Raw genomic sequence first — 16192 nt, forward strand, 5'->3', positions numbered from 1 at the left:
ATTTCTTCCTGGGCTCTGTGCCTTCCTATATGTGGCCTTCTTAGTTGTTGAGCAAGTGAGGTGTAGACCATGCGCTCACGTGTGATCGGCTTCCCTGGGTTCACCCAGTCTGGACTGTTGTCCTCAAATACTACCTTAGCCTTGTTGCACAAGCGGAGAATTGTGCTGGGGTACCAAAGCCTGGCACCCGAATCAACTTTCTCAGCCGATTCTTGAATCCCTTCGGCAATAAGCTCATGCACATTGATTTTCCCACCTAGTACTAAGCATTGCACCATAGTGGCTCGGTTGATGTTAACTTCTGAATTATTAGCAGCCGGTAGGATGGACCTTCTTACAAGCTCGAACCACCCCTTGGCCTCAGGATGAAGGTCTCCCCTTTTTATGAATTTTGGTCTCCCATCTGAGTACCTCTCCCAATCAGCTGCTATCACACAGATATCTGATGCTATCTCTGAGAGCTCATCCTTATCAGGGCTTCTACTTATCCTTGACTGATAATTCTCCTCGTCAAAATGAGGGAATTTCAATTGAAGAGCTCTTATTATGGCACTTGGGCTGAAGTCGACCTCCCTTCCTCTCACATAACTTTTGTAAGTTGGGGCTTTGGTCTTCTCCTCTCTAACTACATTTGCATAAAACTCTTTGATGAGGTTGCCATTGATCTTACCCTCTGGACTGGTGAGCAATTGCCACCCTCTCTGTTTGATTTTCCTCAAAATCTGTGGTGATTCATTGGCATTGATTTGGAAGATTAACTCTGGCAATATCTTTCTGGCCCTTATCCGCTCGAATTCTCGTTCATGAAAGGCAGTTTTGAATCTCTTCTCGTCAAAGGGAACACTCTCCATGGGTTCCTTTCTCTTTTGCCTCTTTGAGCTTGATGATGCCATGACTTGAGTTGTTGTTTTGAGGTGGGTTGAGGCTTCGGATAGATAAAAAGTGGGTTGGTTAAAACAATGCGTGATGAAGGGTTTAGTGTGCCAACAGAAGTGTAGAGAGTGGGGGTTTGAATGTAAGGAGTGAGCGTGCACTAAGGTTCACTTATATAGGAGAAATCATGTGTGCATGAAGGGTGTGGATTGCACGAATGTTTCCTTGATGGACGGATGGGGTTGTATACGAAGAAAGGACAAGGATCATCACTTGATTGTGGTTATTGGTTCGGTCATCAAGTTTCCTCTTTCTTCCATGTTGCATGGCAACATTTTCCAATGCATTCTTCCTTGAGTCACGTGTGTGTGTATCTCTTCATAAAGTGTTGAACCATTTCTTTTCACTTGTCCTATCAATCTCCTCAATGCTCCTTTCTTTTCCCTATAAAGATGAAATAAGAAGAGTAAGAACTACTTTTATAAAAGAAACAAAAATGCTTTAACATCTACAGCTTGAATAATAAAAGAATTTGTTTATTCCTGAATTCCACTAACTGACTAACTGTGTATCTTCATATGCAAATTGGTGGCACCATAGGGTGACACCAAACTTAGTTTGGAGCACTGTGATGAAAAGTTGTGTTCAAAGCTTTAAGAATAATGCTTTGAACACCAAACTTGTTCTTTACTATATTCTGCATATAAAAATTTCACATGTGTTTGTCAATTTTTGGTTGGAATTCATGAATATTGATTTATTCACTAACTTCTGAAAGCATGTAAAATATGGGTTGCCTCCCATGAAGCGCTTCTTTAGCGTCACTAGCTTGATGTTACCCCCTTATTATGGTGGTTGGTAATGCTTGAAGTCTTCTCCTCTGGCAGTGGACTTGTATCCGTTGGTTGTATCAATGATCTCTACATGCTCCAAAAAGAGAACTCTGTTGATGGTGAAGACCTTAGGTAGCTGAGATGGTACAGTGGGGAGATTAGGGGGAATATCTGCGAAGTAGGCTGAGATTACTTTATCCCCTGGAGAGAAATCTTCCGTAGGAATCTTCTTGTTCCGCCACCCCCTTGGTACCTTCTTCTTTGCCCCTGGTGCTATTTTCTTACTCCTGGTGACCTCCTTCTTTGATGAGCTTTTGTTAATGTCCTCACAAACTTCTGGTGGCTTAGGTTCCTCCAATTTTCCTTGACCTGTGGCACTTGCTGCTGGCCTTGTCCATCAACCCAGTGAATCTCAGGATGAGCTGGTTGTGCTTCAGTGCTTGCTTCTTCCTTTAGTATCTCATGATGCCTTTTGCTCGGTTCTTTATCCTCTTCATCTTTTTCTAGTGAGAGTTCGAAAACACTGAAGCTCAGTTGTTCATCATGGATCCTTAATATTATCTCTCCTTTCTCCACATCTATGAGTGCTCTAGCAGTAGCTAGAAATGGTCTCCCCAATATGATTGGGTGCAGGTGACTCTCTTCCATGTCCAGGATGACAAAGTCTGTTGGGAGAAAGTATTTTCCAACTTTGAGCAACACATTTTCCACCACTCCCACTGCTTGCTTTTGAGTCTTGTCAGCCAGCCTTATGACTACATCTGTAGGTAGTATCTCATTGATCTGCAGCCTTTTTACCAGGGATAGGGGTATTAAGTTGATGTTTGCTCCCAAATCGCAAAGTGCTCTATCAAAATTTGTTTCCCCTATAGCACAAGGGACATGAAAACTCCCTGGGTCTTTTCTTTTCGTAGGCAATTGTGTTTGAATGAGGGTGCTGCAATCCTTGTTCATCACTACAGTCTGGCCCCCCTTGAGTGAGCTCTCTGGGAAGTAGTTCCTTCATATACTTGATGAATGCTGGCATTTGCTGAATGATCTTGATGAATGGTATGTTCACATTCAAAGATGCAAACGAGTCTAAGAACCTTGAGTACATTCTCTTTCCCACAGCACCCTTTAGCAGTTGAGGAAATGGTGCATATAGTCTCAGCAGCTCCTGTTGTGAGATTTCAGGTTCTTGTTGGTCTTTCTTCTCCGTCTCTACTAAGGTATTTTCAGGTTGTTCCGACAGCTTGCTTGGCTTGTCTTCAGTCTCCTTGTCATTTGTAGTGACCATATTGCAGTCTTCCTGTTCCGAGGGTTACCTGAAACGTGTAGCTCGGTCTTCTGGCAAGGCCCGAGGTGGGGGGTCTGTGACCCGAGCTGGTTGTGCTGAACGGCGGGGGGTTGTACCTGCAATGACACTCCGATGCTTAAGTTAGCATGGGTCCAAGCAGATATCAAGTAGAATTAGAGTATGAGTTATACCTGGGTGCTCCAGTGTATTTATAGTAGTTGGCTGCGATCATCCCTGGATAAGATATTCTTATCTTATCTTATCTTTTGGGAGATTCATCTCTATCTTTGCGGAACCGCCTTTCCCAGGCCCTTTCGGCCTTTAGGTTTTGGGCTTAGTTCCTTCTGATGGGCCTTTCTTTGGCCTGTTTGTCCGAGGTCCGACCTCGAACGTGGGCCTTGGGTCGAGGTCGGGCCTTCTATCAGCATTACCGAGTTTGGAGAGCTCGGTCAGGGTATGAACAGTGCCCCTGCCCGAGTTCGTCTTTTTCGGAAGGTCGAGCTCGGGCATAGTAGTTTTTCAGAATTTGAAAACGGTCGTTTCAGCATTTATTGCTTGTTACCATTTTCTTCCTCGATTTCCGTGCGGCGCTCTGTGGAGGCTTTATTTATTTGCCCCTTTCTTCATTTTTCTTTGTTTATTCATCACTTCTTTTCGAGCATCTTCTCTTCTTTCTCTCTGTTCTTCGTCTTCCATTTTTTGTGCGTTTTTTCAGAGTTCTTTTCTGCGCCGCCGTTTTTCCTTTCGTCGGAGCTCGTCGCTTTCTTCTTTTCCAGGTTTGCTTTTTTCGCTTTTATTCTTCGTACGCTTCTTTTTTCTGATATCTTCTATGCCCGGGTTGCCCCGAAAAGAGGCGCCGCTATTGCTTTGTATGTGTGTGGGGGGACTCTTTTCTCCGATCCATTTTTGTTATTCGAGTTGCTGCCTTCTTGTTTGTAAAGAACTTGCTTTCTTTTGTTTTTGTTGAATTTGGTTTTTCTGCCTTTGTGTGATTTTGTCTTGCTGTTGTATTCTTTCTTTGTAGGCAAGATTTTTTTTATGTCTCGAAAGGTGTTTCAAGCAATGTCGACCAAGATTCCGAGTGGTCTAGGTTGGGTAGATCCTGCTCCTTTAAGGGTCCCGTCTGTTGTAGATTCTGAGTATCTGATTAGGTTCCGTAGGGAGTGTAGTATTTGTGAGAACAGGGAGTCTGAGCGGGATTACGAGTTAGCAGCCCCGGAGTCCGAGGAGAGGGTATGTTTTCCGCCGTTAGAGAGTTCCGAGAAACTTTTCTTCTATGTTTATGATTGTTTCTTCTCCAAGCTAGGTGTCCGTCTTCCTTTCACCGACCTGGAATCCGAGGTCCTTTGGTCTTGTAACCTTGCCCCTACACAACTCCATCCGAACTCTTGGGCGTTTTTAAAGCTTTTCCAACTTTTGTGTCAGATTTTAGGCGTCTCCCCTTCTGTTTCTCTTTTTTCTTATCTGTTTGTACTGACGAAGCCGGGGTCGGGTGCTGGGAAGGTGTCCTGGGTTTCGTTTAGGGCTAACCAGGGTAGGAAATTTTGCACTTTGTATGATGAGTCGTTTCACGATTTCAAAACTATTACTTCAAAGTCCGGGCTGTTGGAGATGTCCGACCTTTTTTCTTAGATGAGAGTGGGGAGCCTTCGTTTCCTCTTTGTTGGCAAGAGAGTGTGGTGTCGGTTAAGTACACTTTCGAGAGTCTAGATGAGGTGGAACAGGCTTTCGTTGGTGTGTTGAGCAGTCTATGGGGTCGGGCACCTCACTTGGATACGAAGAAAATGTTGGGAGATCCAAGCCTTCTCCGTTCCGAGTTAGGTAGTTCCCGACCTCTTTTTGAGATTTCATTTTCATATTTTGACTTTGTTTTGATCTTTCTGTTTGATAACCTCTTTGTTTCGTTTCTGCAGAGATGTCTTCTCAGGCTGATTCTATGAAGTTTCTCCATCGAGCGAAGAAATCTGCGGCATCTCGGAATATCGAGGCTGAAGCTTCTCCCCGACCTTCTCCGCAGAAGACTACAATTGGTGTTCAGACTCGGTCGAAGACCATTCCGGTCCCTCAGTTCCGAGCTATAACTCAGGATCCTCCGACCTCCGGACCCGGTCAGCTTTCCCCGACCTCGACCTCGGGTCCTCCCCTCAAGAAACAGAAGACTTCCCAAGAGCCTGCTGGTTTCAATGACAAGGATTTCGATGCTCTCGGTTGGGTTGAGCAGCACATTCTTCCTCAGACTTTTATTTCTACTGATGATGCGTCCATGGAGCATCACTTTCAGTATATGGCGCGGAGTTGTGTTCGGATGGCTAGCCTTCATGCCGCCATTGCTCGGGAGTTTAAGAAAGCTCCCCTTGGGGCGACCAGCTCCCGACTTGAGAAGGCCCGGTCCGAGCTTGATAAGGTTAGTCAGCTGAAGGATGCTAGGATTGCCGAGCTGGAGGAGTCTTTGGAGGAAGAGAAGACTAGGGCTACCGCGGCTGTGGCGGTGGCGAAGACGTCTGAGGAGATGGCGAGGGTGGCGACGGAGAACTATACCAAGCTGTATGCTGAGCTTGTGGAGACGAAGGAGAAGCTGCAATCTGCTCGGGATGACTTTTATGAGCTGGAAGATAATGTGGCCAAGGGTATGGATGCTATGTTTGTGAATTTGAGGGATCAGGTCCGGGTTCTTGCTCCCGAATTGGATCTCAGTTTGTTCAGTACGGATAACATGGTTGTGGAGGGGAAGATTGTTCCTGCCCCTGTTGAGGATGAGGTTCCGATGTCCGACCCCAAGGCTCCGGTGTCCGACCCCGAGGCTCCGGTCGTGAACCCGACTTCACCTTTGGCCGAGGATAGAGTTGGTATGGAGGTTCCAAGCGATGGTGCTGTTCCTGCAGTCCCGATATCCATGTTTCAGCCAGGTGTTGATGCGGAGTCTGGAAAGGGCCTTGATCCTCTGTAATTTTTTGTACTTTTTGTGCTTTTGCCCGACCTGTGGGCTTTTTGTTTTTTGGATGTTTTCTGCAAACATTTTGGACACCTATTCTGCTATTTTAGCTACTCTTGTAGCTTTATTATGCCATGCTTTGTGTTTCGATTTGTCTTGTTCCGCTTTTATGCTTTTTAGTTGTTCTCGGATAACAACTTTTTAGCTAGCGTTTTGACTTCCGCTTTTTGCTTTTTAGTTGTTTTTGGGTAACAACTTTTTAGCTAGCGCTTTGACTTCCTCGCTTTTTGCTTTTTAGTTGTTTTTGGGTAACAACTTTTTAGCTAGCGCCTTGACTTTCTCGCTTTTTGCTTTTTAGTTGTTTTTGGGTAACAACTTTTTAGCTAGCGCCTTGACTTTCTCGCTTTTTGCTTTTTAGTTGTTTTTGGGTAACAACTTTTTAGCTAGCGCCTTGACTTTCTCGCTTTTTGCTTTTTAGTTGTTTTTGGGTGACAACTTTTTAGCTAGCGCCTTGACTTTCTCGCTTTTTGCTTTTTAGTTGTTTTTGGGTAACAACTTTTTAGCTAGCGCCTTGACTTTCTCGCTTTTTGCTTTTTAGTTGTTTTTTGGGTAACAACTTTTTAGCTAGCGCCTTGACTTTCTCGCTTTTTGCTTTTTAGTTGTTTTTGGGTAACAACTTTTTAGCTAGCGCCTTGACTTTCAACTTTTTAGCTAGCGCCTTGACTTTCTCGCTTTTTGCTTTTTAGTTGTTTTTGGGTAACAACTTTTTAGCTAGCGCTTTTTCTCGAAGTCCTGGTTCTTTTGCCAGCTTCTTTCTTGGGTCCGAGTTTACTCTCGGACATCGGGATCCTTGAGTACCCCTTTGGTCAGGTCCGACTTCGTTGTTTGGTCGGCCTTTTTTAAGTTATTTTTGTAACTTCTTTTCTACTTGGCTTTTTGAGCCATTTCAGAGTTACTTTTATAACTTCTCACATTAATTTGAACCTCGTCGCTTCATCTTTGCCGACCTCGTATGGCCTTTGGCAAATGATTTTTTGCGTTTTGCCGAGCATAAATTAATGCGCCTTGGTGGGGTACTTTTTAGGATATGCTTTATAACGAGAAAGAGAAAATAAAGAAATTTGATTAGTATTAAAAAGAGGAATATGTACAAAGTGTTTACCCTTTTGACTAGGTCGGGTGTCCTACTTAACCGGGTGTCTCATTAAAAACCCTCGTGGGGAAAAAGAGTACACCTCGGGTTAAGTTATTCTAGCTGTAGTATCGTCTTAGGTTACAGGCGTGCCAGGTTCTGGGCAGCTCATTGCCTTCTAGGTCGGATATCTTGTAGTAGCCTGTCCCTAAGATTTCTGTTACTTTGTAGGGCCCCTTCCAATTTGCGGCTAGCTTTCCTTCTCCCGATTTTTATGTTCCGATGTCGTTTCGGATTAAAATCAGGTCGTGAGTGGAGAAGCTTCGTTTTATCACCTTTCGGTTATATCTGAGGGCCGTTCGTCGTTTTAAGACTTCTTCTCTGATACGGGCTCTTTCTCGGACCTCGGGTAGGAGGTCGAGTTCTTCCCTTTGTGCCTGAGGGTTGCCTCCTTCGTTGTAGAGTGCGGGGTTGTCCGATATGCCCATAATACCTGGGGGAGTTCATCGGCCCATGCCCCTTTGGCCTCTTGGAGTCTTCGTTTTAACCCGGCCAAGATGACTTTATTTGCGGCCTCTGCTTGTCCATTGGCTTGCGGGTGTTCGACCGATGTGAACTGCTGTTTGATTTTTAGCTCGGCCACCAAGTTCTGAAAACTTGTGTCTGTGAACTGTGTTCCATTGTCTGTTGTGATGGAGTAGGGGACTCCGAACCTCGTGACAATGTTTTTGTATAGGAATTACGGCTTTTCTGAGCCGTAATAGTGGCTAAGGGTTCAGCCTCGATCCACTTTGTGAAGTAGTCGACCCCTACTATGAGGTACTTGACTTGCCCGGTCCTTGTGGGAATGGGCCGAGTAGGTCGAGTCCCCACTTTGCGAAGGGCCATGGTGCGGTCATGCTTATGAGGTCTTCGGGCGGTGCTTTGTGAAAATTGGCGTTTTTTTGGCAGGGGGGGCATATTTTCACAAACTCTGCCGCGTCTCTTTGCAAGGTCGGCCAGTAGAACCCGGCTCTGACTATTTTCTTGGACAGGGCCCGGGCTCCGAGATGGTTCCCACACATGCCTTTGTGGACTTCTTCGAGGACGCTCTTTGTTTCTGTGGTCGGGACGCACCTCAGGAGGGGGTTTGAGAATCCTCTTCTGTATAATACGTCGTGGATTAACGTGTAGTTCTGGGCGTCTTTTGTAAGCCTTTTAGCTTCTTTTCTTTCGGCGGGGAGAGTTCCCGATTTCAGATAGTTGAGTATGGGGGTTATCCATCCTTGTTGTTGCCCGGATATATTTAGTATTTCTTCCTCCCTTAACACGGAGGGGGATTGTAGAGTTTCTTGGAGGAGACTTCTGTTGTTCCCTCCGGGCTTGGTGCTAGCAAGTTTTGAGAGGGCGTCTGCCCGGGCATTTTGCTCCCGGGGTATGTGCTGGATTTGTATTTCCGGGAAGTGTCGTAATTGCGCCTGTGTTTGGTCCAGGTATTTTTTCATAGTAGGGTCTTTGGCCTGGTAGCTTCCATTTACTTGTGATGTGACGACCTGGGAGTCGCTGAAGATCGTGATCCTCTTTGCTCTGACCTCTTCGGCTAGTTTTAGTCCCGCTAGTAGGGCTTCGTATTCGGCTTGGTTATTTGAGGCCTGGAACTCGAATTTTAGGGATAGCTCAATCCGTGTTCCTTGATCGCTTTCGAGTATAACACCGGCCCCGCTTCCTGTTTTGTTTGAGGATCCGTCGACATACAGATTCCATGAGAGTGGGGTTCCCGGGGTCTCAGTGTATTCTGCGACGAAGTCGGCTAGGTATTGAGATTTTATGGCAGTCCGGGCTTCATAGTGGAGGTCGAACTCGGACAATTCCACCGCCCATTGTAGGATTCGTCCTGCCATGTCTGTCTTTGTAGGATGTGTCTCATGGGTTGGTTTGTCCGGACTTTGATGGTGTGGGCTTGAAAGTAGGGGCGGAGTCTCCGAGCTGTGAACACTAGTGCATAGGCGAATTTCTCTATTTTCTGATAGTTTAATTCGGCCCCTTGTAGTGCTTTGCTTACGAAGTATATGGGGTGTTGCCCCTCCTCATTTTCTCGTATTAGTGCCGAGGCGACTGCCCGATGTCCGACCGACAGGTATAGTACGAGCTCTTCCCCTTTTAGAGGTCGGGTTAAGATTGGTGGCTGCCCGAGGAATTCCTTGAATTCTTGGAAGGCCTTTTCGCATTCCGGGGTCCAAGAGAAGGGTTTCCCTTTCTTTAGGAGTGAGTAGAGAGGGAGTGATCTTATCGCTGATCCTGCCAAGAATCTTGATAGGGCGGCTAGTCTCCCATTTAGTTGTTGTACTTCTTTGACACACGTCGGGCTTTTCATATTGAGTATTGCTTGGCATTTGTCCGGGTTTGCTTCGATGCCTCTCTGAGTCAGCATGAAGCCTAAGAACTTCCCGGCTTCTGCGGCGAAGGTGCACTTTGTCGGGTTAAGTCTCATGTTGTTTCCGGAGGGTGTCGAAGATACTGCTGAGGTCGGCCACCAAGTTTCTGTCTTCTTGTGTCTTTACTAGCATGTCGTCGACGTACACCTCTAGCTGTAGCCCGATGTGTTCTGAGAACACTTTGTTCATTAGCCTCTGGTAGGTTGCCCCTGCGTTCTTCAGCCCGAAGGGCATTACTACGTAGCAGTAGTTTGCCCTTGGGGTTATGAACGAGGTCTTTTCTTGGTCGGGTCCATACATCGGGATTTGATTGTATCCCGAGTATGCATCCATGAAGGAGAGGTATCTGTAGCCCGAAGCGGCATCGACTAAGGCGTCGATGTTCGGTAGTGGATATGGATCTTTGGGGCAGGCTTTGTTGAGATCCGTGTAGTCGACGCACATCCTCCATTTTCCATTGGGCTTCTTCACTAGGACCACGTTTGCGAGCCATAGGGGTACTTTACTTCCCTAATGAACCCTGCATCTAGTAGTGCTTGCACTTGTTCTTCTATTGCTTGCATGCGTTCGGGCCCGAGCTTCCTGCGTCTTTGTTGGACAGGTCGGGATCCCGGGTATACTGATAGCTTATGGCACATCAGGTCGGGGCTTATGCCTGGTATATCGGAGGCTTTCCAGGCGAAGAGGTCGGAATTCTCCCTTAAGAGGGTTGTGAGTTCCTCCTTTAGGCCTGCCTCGAGGTTTGCCCCTATGTTTGTTACTTTCTCGGGTGTGTTCCCGATCTGGATCTTTCGGTCTCTCCTTCTGGTTGTGGCCGAAGATCTTCTCGGGCTTGGACTCGCCCGAGTTCTATTGTGTTGACCTCTTTCCCTTTTAGGCTCAGGCTTTCGTTGTAGCATCGTCGTGCTAGTTTTTGGTCGCCTTTTAGGGTAGCGATTCCCTTTGCGGTAGGGAACTTCATACAGAGGTGTGGGGTCGAGACTATAGCCGCTAGTCTGTTTAGGGTTGGTCGTCCGATGAGGGCATTGTATGCTGAAGTGACGTCGACTACAATGTAGTCGATGCTTAGTGTTTTGGTTTGCTCGCCTTTTCCAAAGGTAGTGTGTAATGAGATGTATCCCAAGGGGCGGATCGGGGTATCTCCTAGTCCAAACAGGTCAGTGGGATAGGCTTTTAGCTCTTTTTCTTCGAGTCCGAGCTTGTCGAAGGCTGCTTTGAACAGGATATCTGCTGAGCTTCCTTGGTCGATCAGGGTTCGATGTAAGTTGGTGTTGGCTAGGATGATGGTGATCACCATAGGGTCGTCGTGTCCGGGTATTATTCCAAGAGCATCTTCTCGGGTAAATGAGATAGTAGGTAACTCGGGTAAGGGGCTGTCTTCTCGGACATGGTAGACTTCTTTGAGGTGTCTCTTCCGTGAGGATTTGGATGTCCCTCCCCCTGCGAAACCTCCGTTTATCATGTGTATGTGCCTTTCAGGAGTTCGCGGGGTTCGTGTTTGCTCGGCCCGATCTTCGTTATCTCCCCGTCTTCTCTTTCTGGTTTCTTCTCCTTTCTCAGCTATGTATCTGTCCAGTTTTCCCTCTCTGGCTAGCTTTTCTATAACATTCTTTAAGTCGTGGCAGTCGTTAGTAGAGTGGCCGTAGAGTCTGTGATATTCGCAGTACTCGGACCGATCTCTTCCTGCTCTCTGTGCTTCAGAGGTTTGGGTGGTGGGATCTTCTCGGTGTGGCATACTTCTCTGTAGACGTCTACCAGGGAGACTCGGAGGGGAATGTAGCTGTGGTATTTTCGTGGCTTGTCCGAGTTGGATTCTTCTTTCTTTTTCTGTTCCCGATCTCGATCTCGGGGCGGGTAGGTTGACTCCTTCCTGGAAGAGTCTCTCAGCTGGGAGGTTTCTTCCATGTTGATATACTTTCCTGCCCGTTCTTGTACTTCGTATAAGGAAGTCGGGTATCTTTTGGATAGGGATTGGCTAAACGGTCCTTCTTTTAGGCGTTTGCTAGTCCCATGATGGCTGCTTCCGTGGACAAGTGTTGTATGTCCAGGCAGGCCTTGTTGAATCGCTCCATGTACTCTCTGAGAGTTTCTCGGTTGCCTTGTTTGATCCCGAGTAGGCTGGGGGCATGTTTTGCCTTGTCCTTTTGAATAGAGAACCTTGTTAAGAATTTTTTGGTCAGGTCTTCAAAGCTGGAGATTGATCCTGGTGGCAGGTTGTCGAACCACTTCATGGCTGACTTAGTGAGAGTGGTGGGGAAGGCTTTGCATCGAATCGCGTCGGAGGCGTCGACTAAGTACATTCTGCTTCTGAAATTGCTGAGGTGATGACTTGGATCGGTGGTGCCGTCGTAGAGGTCCATATCTGGTGGTTTGAAGTTTCGCGGTACCTTCTCTTTCATGATCTCTTGTGTGAAGGGATCATGGTTGCTTTCGGGAGTGGTGCCGTGTTCCGTCCTATCTTCCGCAGTTTTTCTATCAATTCTCTGCGTTTGCGAGCTTCCCTTCTCAGATCCTGTTCAGTTTCCTTCTGCTTCTTTGCGTCCTCTTCGAGTTGTCTCAGCCGGCTTTGTTGTGCCCGAACTGTTTCCAGAATCTCCGAACTTTTTTCTCTTTCGGGATTTTGTGGATCTTTGTCTGGGGGTGATGTCTTTGGGCGATTCTGTTTGTTTCCTCCTGGAGTGCGTGGTGATAGAGGGCTGTCCGGCCGTTCTCCGGTGTCAACTTCCTCTTCTTGTTCTGATGTAGCGTGGTTATTGTTGGGAGGGTCGTCCGCCATGGTAAAGGGATGACTTCCAGGTTCCCCGGCAACGGCGCCAATGTTCCGAGGGTTACCTGAAACGTGTAGCTCGGTCTTCTGGCAAGGCCCGAGGTGGGGGGTTTGTGACCCGAGCTGGTTGTGCTGAACGACGGGGGGTTGTACCTGCAATGACACTCCGATGCTTAAGTTAGCATGGGTCCAAGCAGATATCAAGTAGAATTAGAGTATGAGTTATACCTGGGTGCTCCAGTGTATTTATAGTAGTTGGCTGCGATCATCCCTGGATAAGATATTCTTATCTTATCTTATCTTTTGGGAGATTCATCTCTATCTTTGCGGAACCGCCTTTCCCAGGCCCTTTCGGCCTTTAGGTTTTGGGCTTAGTTCCTTCTGATGGGCCTTTCTTTGGCCTGTTTGTCCGAGGTCCGACCTCGAACGTGGGCCTTGGGTCGAGGTCGGGCCTTCTATCAGCATTACCGAGTTTGGAGAGCTCGGTCAGGGTATGAACACTTCCCATCTTACTTTCTTCGCTTCACCTCTCGGATTCTTCTCCGTGTCACTTGGGAAGCTATCAGTGGGTCTGGGAATCTTCTCAGACAAATATCCCACTTGGATTTCCAGCTTCTTGATTGCTTCCCCCCGATTCTTCATACTGGCTCTCACCTCCTCTTTGAACACCTTATTGTCTTGAATGTCTTTGCATATGCTTTCAAGTAAGGTTTCAATCTTAGAGATTATGTCATCAAATGATGGTATGTTGGGGGTAGAGGTAGAAGAGGTGAGATGTATTACTGTGGTTTTGTTGGTATGTCCTCTGTGTGAATTGTTGGGGAGCTGTGTTGTTGTTGGGGTTGTGACGTCTCTGATCTTGGCCTTGGTTTTGTTGATTCTCCCACCCAAAGTTTGGGTGATTCCTCCATCCAGGGTTGTAGGTCTTGGAGTATGGATCATGGTTGTATCTAGGTGAATTCCCAATGTAGTTGGCTTGCTCCTGAGTGCCTTCTTCCTCTTCACTTGCTTCCTCTTGAGTTGAAATGGTGATTGCTGCCACTTGACTTCTCTCCATCTTCTTGGTGAGGTCAGCTAGCTGCTTGATGATGAGCTTGTTTTGAGCAAGCAGAGCATCTACATTGTTCAGCTCCATTACTCCTCTAGTGTTCCCTCTTTCAGAAGCATAGAAGTAGTCATTCTCAGCTACAGTTTCAATGACATCTATGGCTTCCTCAATGGTCTTCTTCTTGTTCAAAGAACCTCCGGATGAATGGTCTACGGCCTTCTTAGATTCATATGATAGTCCTTCATAGAAGATGTGCAGCTGCACCCATTCATTGAACATATCAGATGGACATCTCCTTGTTAGGTCTTTAAACCTCTCCCATGCTTCATATAGAGTCTCACCATCTTGTTGCCTAAAAGTTTGGACCTCAGCTCTCAGCCGATTGACTCGTTGAGGAGGGTAAAATCTTGCCAAGAATCTATTCATAACATCATCCCAAGTTGTCAAGCTATCCTTTGGAAAAGACTCCAACCACTTGGTTGCCTTGTCTCTGAGAGAGAATGGGAACAACAACAGTCTATAGACATCTGGTTGAACGCCATTGGACTTCACTGTGTCACATATTCTCAGGAATGTGTTTAAGTGTTGGTTGGGGTCTTCTTGGACACCTCCTTCGAACGAGCAATTGTTCTGAACGAGGGTGATGAGCTGTGGCTTTAGTTCAAAGTTGTTGGCATGGATGGTTGGTTTTTGGATGCTACTTCCGCAATTCCCTGGGTTTGGGTAGATGTAAGAGCCCAAGACTCTTCTATCTTCCCCACCAGGATTTGCTCTACCTCCTCCACCATGGTTGTGAACCTCTTCCTCACGATGGTCCTCCATGGTTGTTTCAAAGTATTCTTCAAAGTGTTCCTCTTCTTCTTCAGCACCCACTACACATTTTTCTTTTGCCTCCCTTCTTAATCTTAAGAAGGTTCTCTTAGGTTCAGAATCAAAGGAAGTTGAGGCTCCGTTTCTTCTCCCTGTCATACAACCAACAGATTACAAGCAAGAAAAGCAATGCAGAAAGTATCTTGTTAGAATTACTTGTTAGTGTCAGTGATGCAATATATCAAACAGTTAGTGGGTTAGTGAACTGAATTGTAAATAGCAAAGAAAAACTCAGAAACAGGGGAAGGGAAGAATTAAACTAAGACGGAAAGCAAATTAACCAAATAGAAAATTAAATCAAACAAAATACAAATGCTCAATCTAGTGAGCCTCTAATGTAATCATTGTCGATGCACAATCAATCCCCGGCAACGGCGCCATAAACTTGATCGGGGTAAAACTTGTCTCTCAACAAATTCCCATTCGGCAAGTGTACCGAATTTGTCGTCAAGTAAAAACTCACAATAGAGTGAGGTCGAATCCCACAGGGATTGATTGATCAAGCAACTTTAATTAGAGGAATGATCTAGTTGAGCGAATCCATGAATAGAGTTGATAATTGCAGAAATTAAAATGGCGAGAAAGTAAATGACTGAAAGTAAATACCATAATTGTAAATGGGAATGGGGGAATTGCTCATAAAAGTAAATTGCAGAAAATAAAGAGAATGGGTAAGATCAGAAATGGGGAGTTCATTGGGCTTAGGAGATGTTGCATTCTCCGGATCAATTTCATTTTCATCTCTTCCTCAATCAATGCACTCATTGATCTCCTTGGTAATCTTAAGTGATTGAATCACAATTTCTTGCAATTCAATCTCTCAAATCTTGATCAATAGCCAATTCTTTGGTCAATTGCTCATGAGAAGAGATGAAGTGTGGTCACTGATTATACCACATGCACTTCCCAAATCAAATGCTTAAAGGGTTATAGCCACATACCTATCCACACTCAATTTGGTCCAGCATGAGAAAGCATTTCTAGCTAATCTCTTCATTCCTCTTTCAAGGATCCGAAGAGATCCATGTTTGAATAGCTTCTTTTCCAAGATCACTATCCAATTGGATGAAGATCGAAAGCTTTCAAGTAAAATCAAAAGGAAAGATAGAAGAAGAATAAGAAAATTAGTATTGATCCATCAAATTACAACAGAGCTCCCTAACCCAATGAAATGGGTTTAGTTGTTCATAGCTCTAGAAATCAAAATCAAAGATGGAGAATACATGATAAAGCTAGAAGTACAAAGAAAGTAAATACAAAGAGTAGTTCTCTGTCCTAGCTCCTTCCCCAAAAAGCTCCTCTCTCTTTCAAAACTACTCCTATATATACTACTCTTCTCAGCTTCTAGTTAGCTCTTCAAATCTTGGGCCTCTGGATCTTTGAGCTTGAAGCAGTTCCTTTCTTCAATTGGGCTTGACTTACTTGCAGAGAGAAAATGTAAAGTGGGCATAGAATTTAGCTCAAGACGTTAGGGGTATTTAACATTTAGTGAAAATACAAGTTCGAGAACGTTAGTGACACTTAACATTGTCACTAACGTTGCCATGCACCCCTTTGCCTCACGTTAAAGCCCACGTTAACTGGGTTAACGTGGCTTTTAACGTTGCCTTGTTAGCCTTCGAGAACGTTAGTGACACTCAACATTGTCACTAACGTTCAAGTGTGCCCCTTCTTGCTTCACGTTAAAGCTCACGTTAACTAGGTTAACGTGGCTTCTAACATGGCTTTTGCCAACCTTCGAGAACGTTAGTGACACTCAACATTGTCACTAACGTTCAAGTGTGCCCCTAGGTCTCACGTTAGAGTCCACGTTAACTAGGTTAACGTGGCTTCTAACGTGGCCATTCTTAGCCATCCCAACGTTAGTGACAATGTTGAGTGTCACTAACGTTGGCTCATTCTTCATTCCTCATCGTTAGCTTCCACGTTAACCAAGTTAACGTGGAGGTTAACGTGGCTCTTGGGGGTTGTGTGGTTGCTCCAATGTTAGTGACAATGTTGAGTGTCACTAACGTTATCGACAACTCTCCATCTGGTTAACGTG

General features: G+C 45.7%; 1 protein-coding gene across 1 annotated transcript; it reads right to left on the bottom strand.

The window, feature by feature from the left end:
* Positions 1 to 1979: 1979 nt before the first annotated feature.
* LOC130981045 (uncharacterized) lies at positions 1980 to 2985 on the bottom strand. The gene is made up of 2 exons (XM_057904684.1): positions 2667 to 2985; positions 1980 to 2572 (listed from the first exon to the last, which is right to left on the bottom strand). The coding sequence occupies exons 1-2, from the start codon at positions 2983 to 2985 to the stop codon at positions 1980 to 1982; spliced, it is 912 nt and encodes a 303-aa protein (XP_057760667.1).
* Between the last annotated feature and the right edge of the window lie 13207 nt (positions 2986 to 16192).

The sequence above is a fragment of the Arachis stenosperma genome, chromosome 5, assembly GCF_014773155.1.
Source record: "Arachis stenosperma cultivar V10309 chromosome 5, arast.V10309.gnm1.PFL2, whole genome shotgun sequence".
In the NCBI taxonomy this organism is placed as follows: Eukaryota; Viridiplantae; Streptophyta; class Magnoliopsida; order Fabales; family Fabaceae; genus Arachis; species Arachis stenosperma.

Bases quoted from the DNA above. Each gene is read 5' to 3' on its own strand.
- LOC130981045 (XM_057904684.1), bottom strand. From the start codon at position 2,985: ATGGTCACTACAAATGACAAGGAGACTGAAGACAAGCCAAGCAAGCTG. The intron at 2,573-2,666 runs GTAGTGATGAAC...CTTGTGCTATAG, and splicing joins CACTCAAGGGGGGCCAGACT to GGGAAACAAATTTTGATAGA.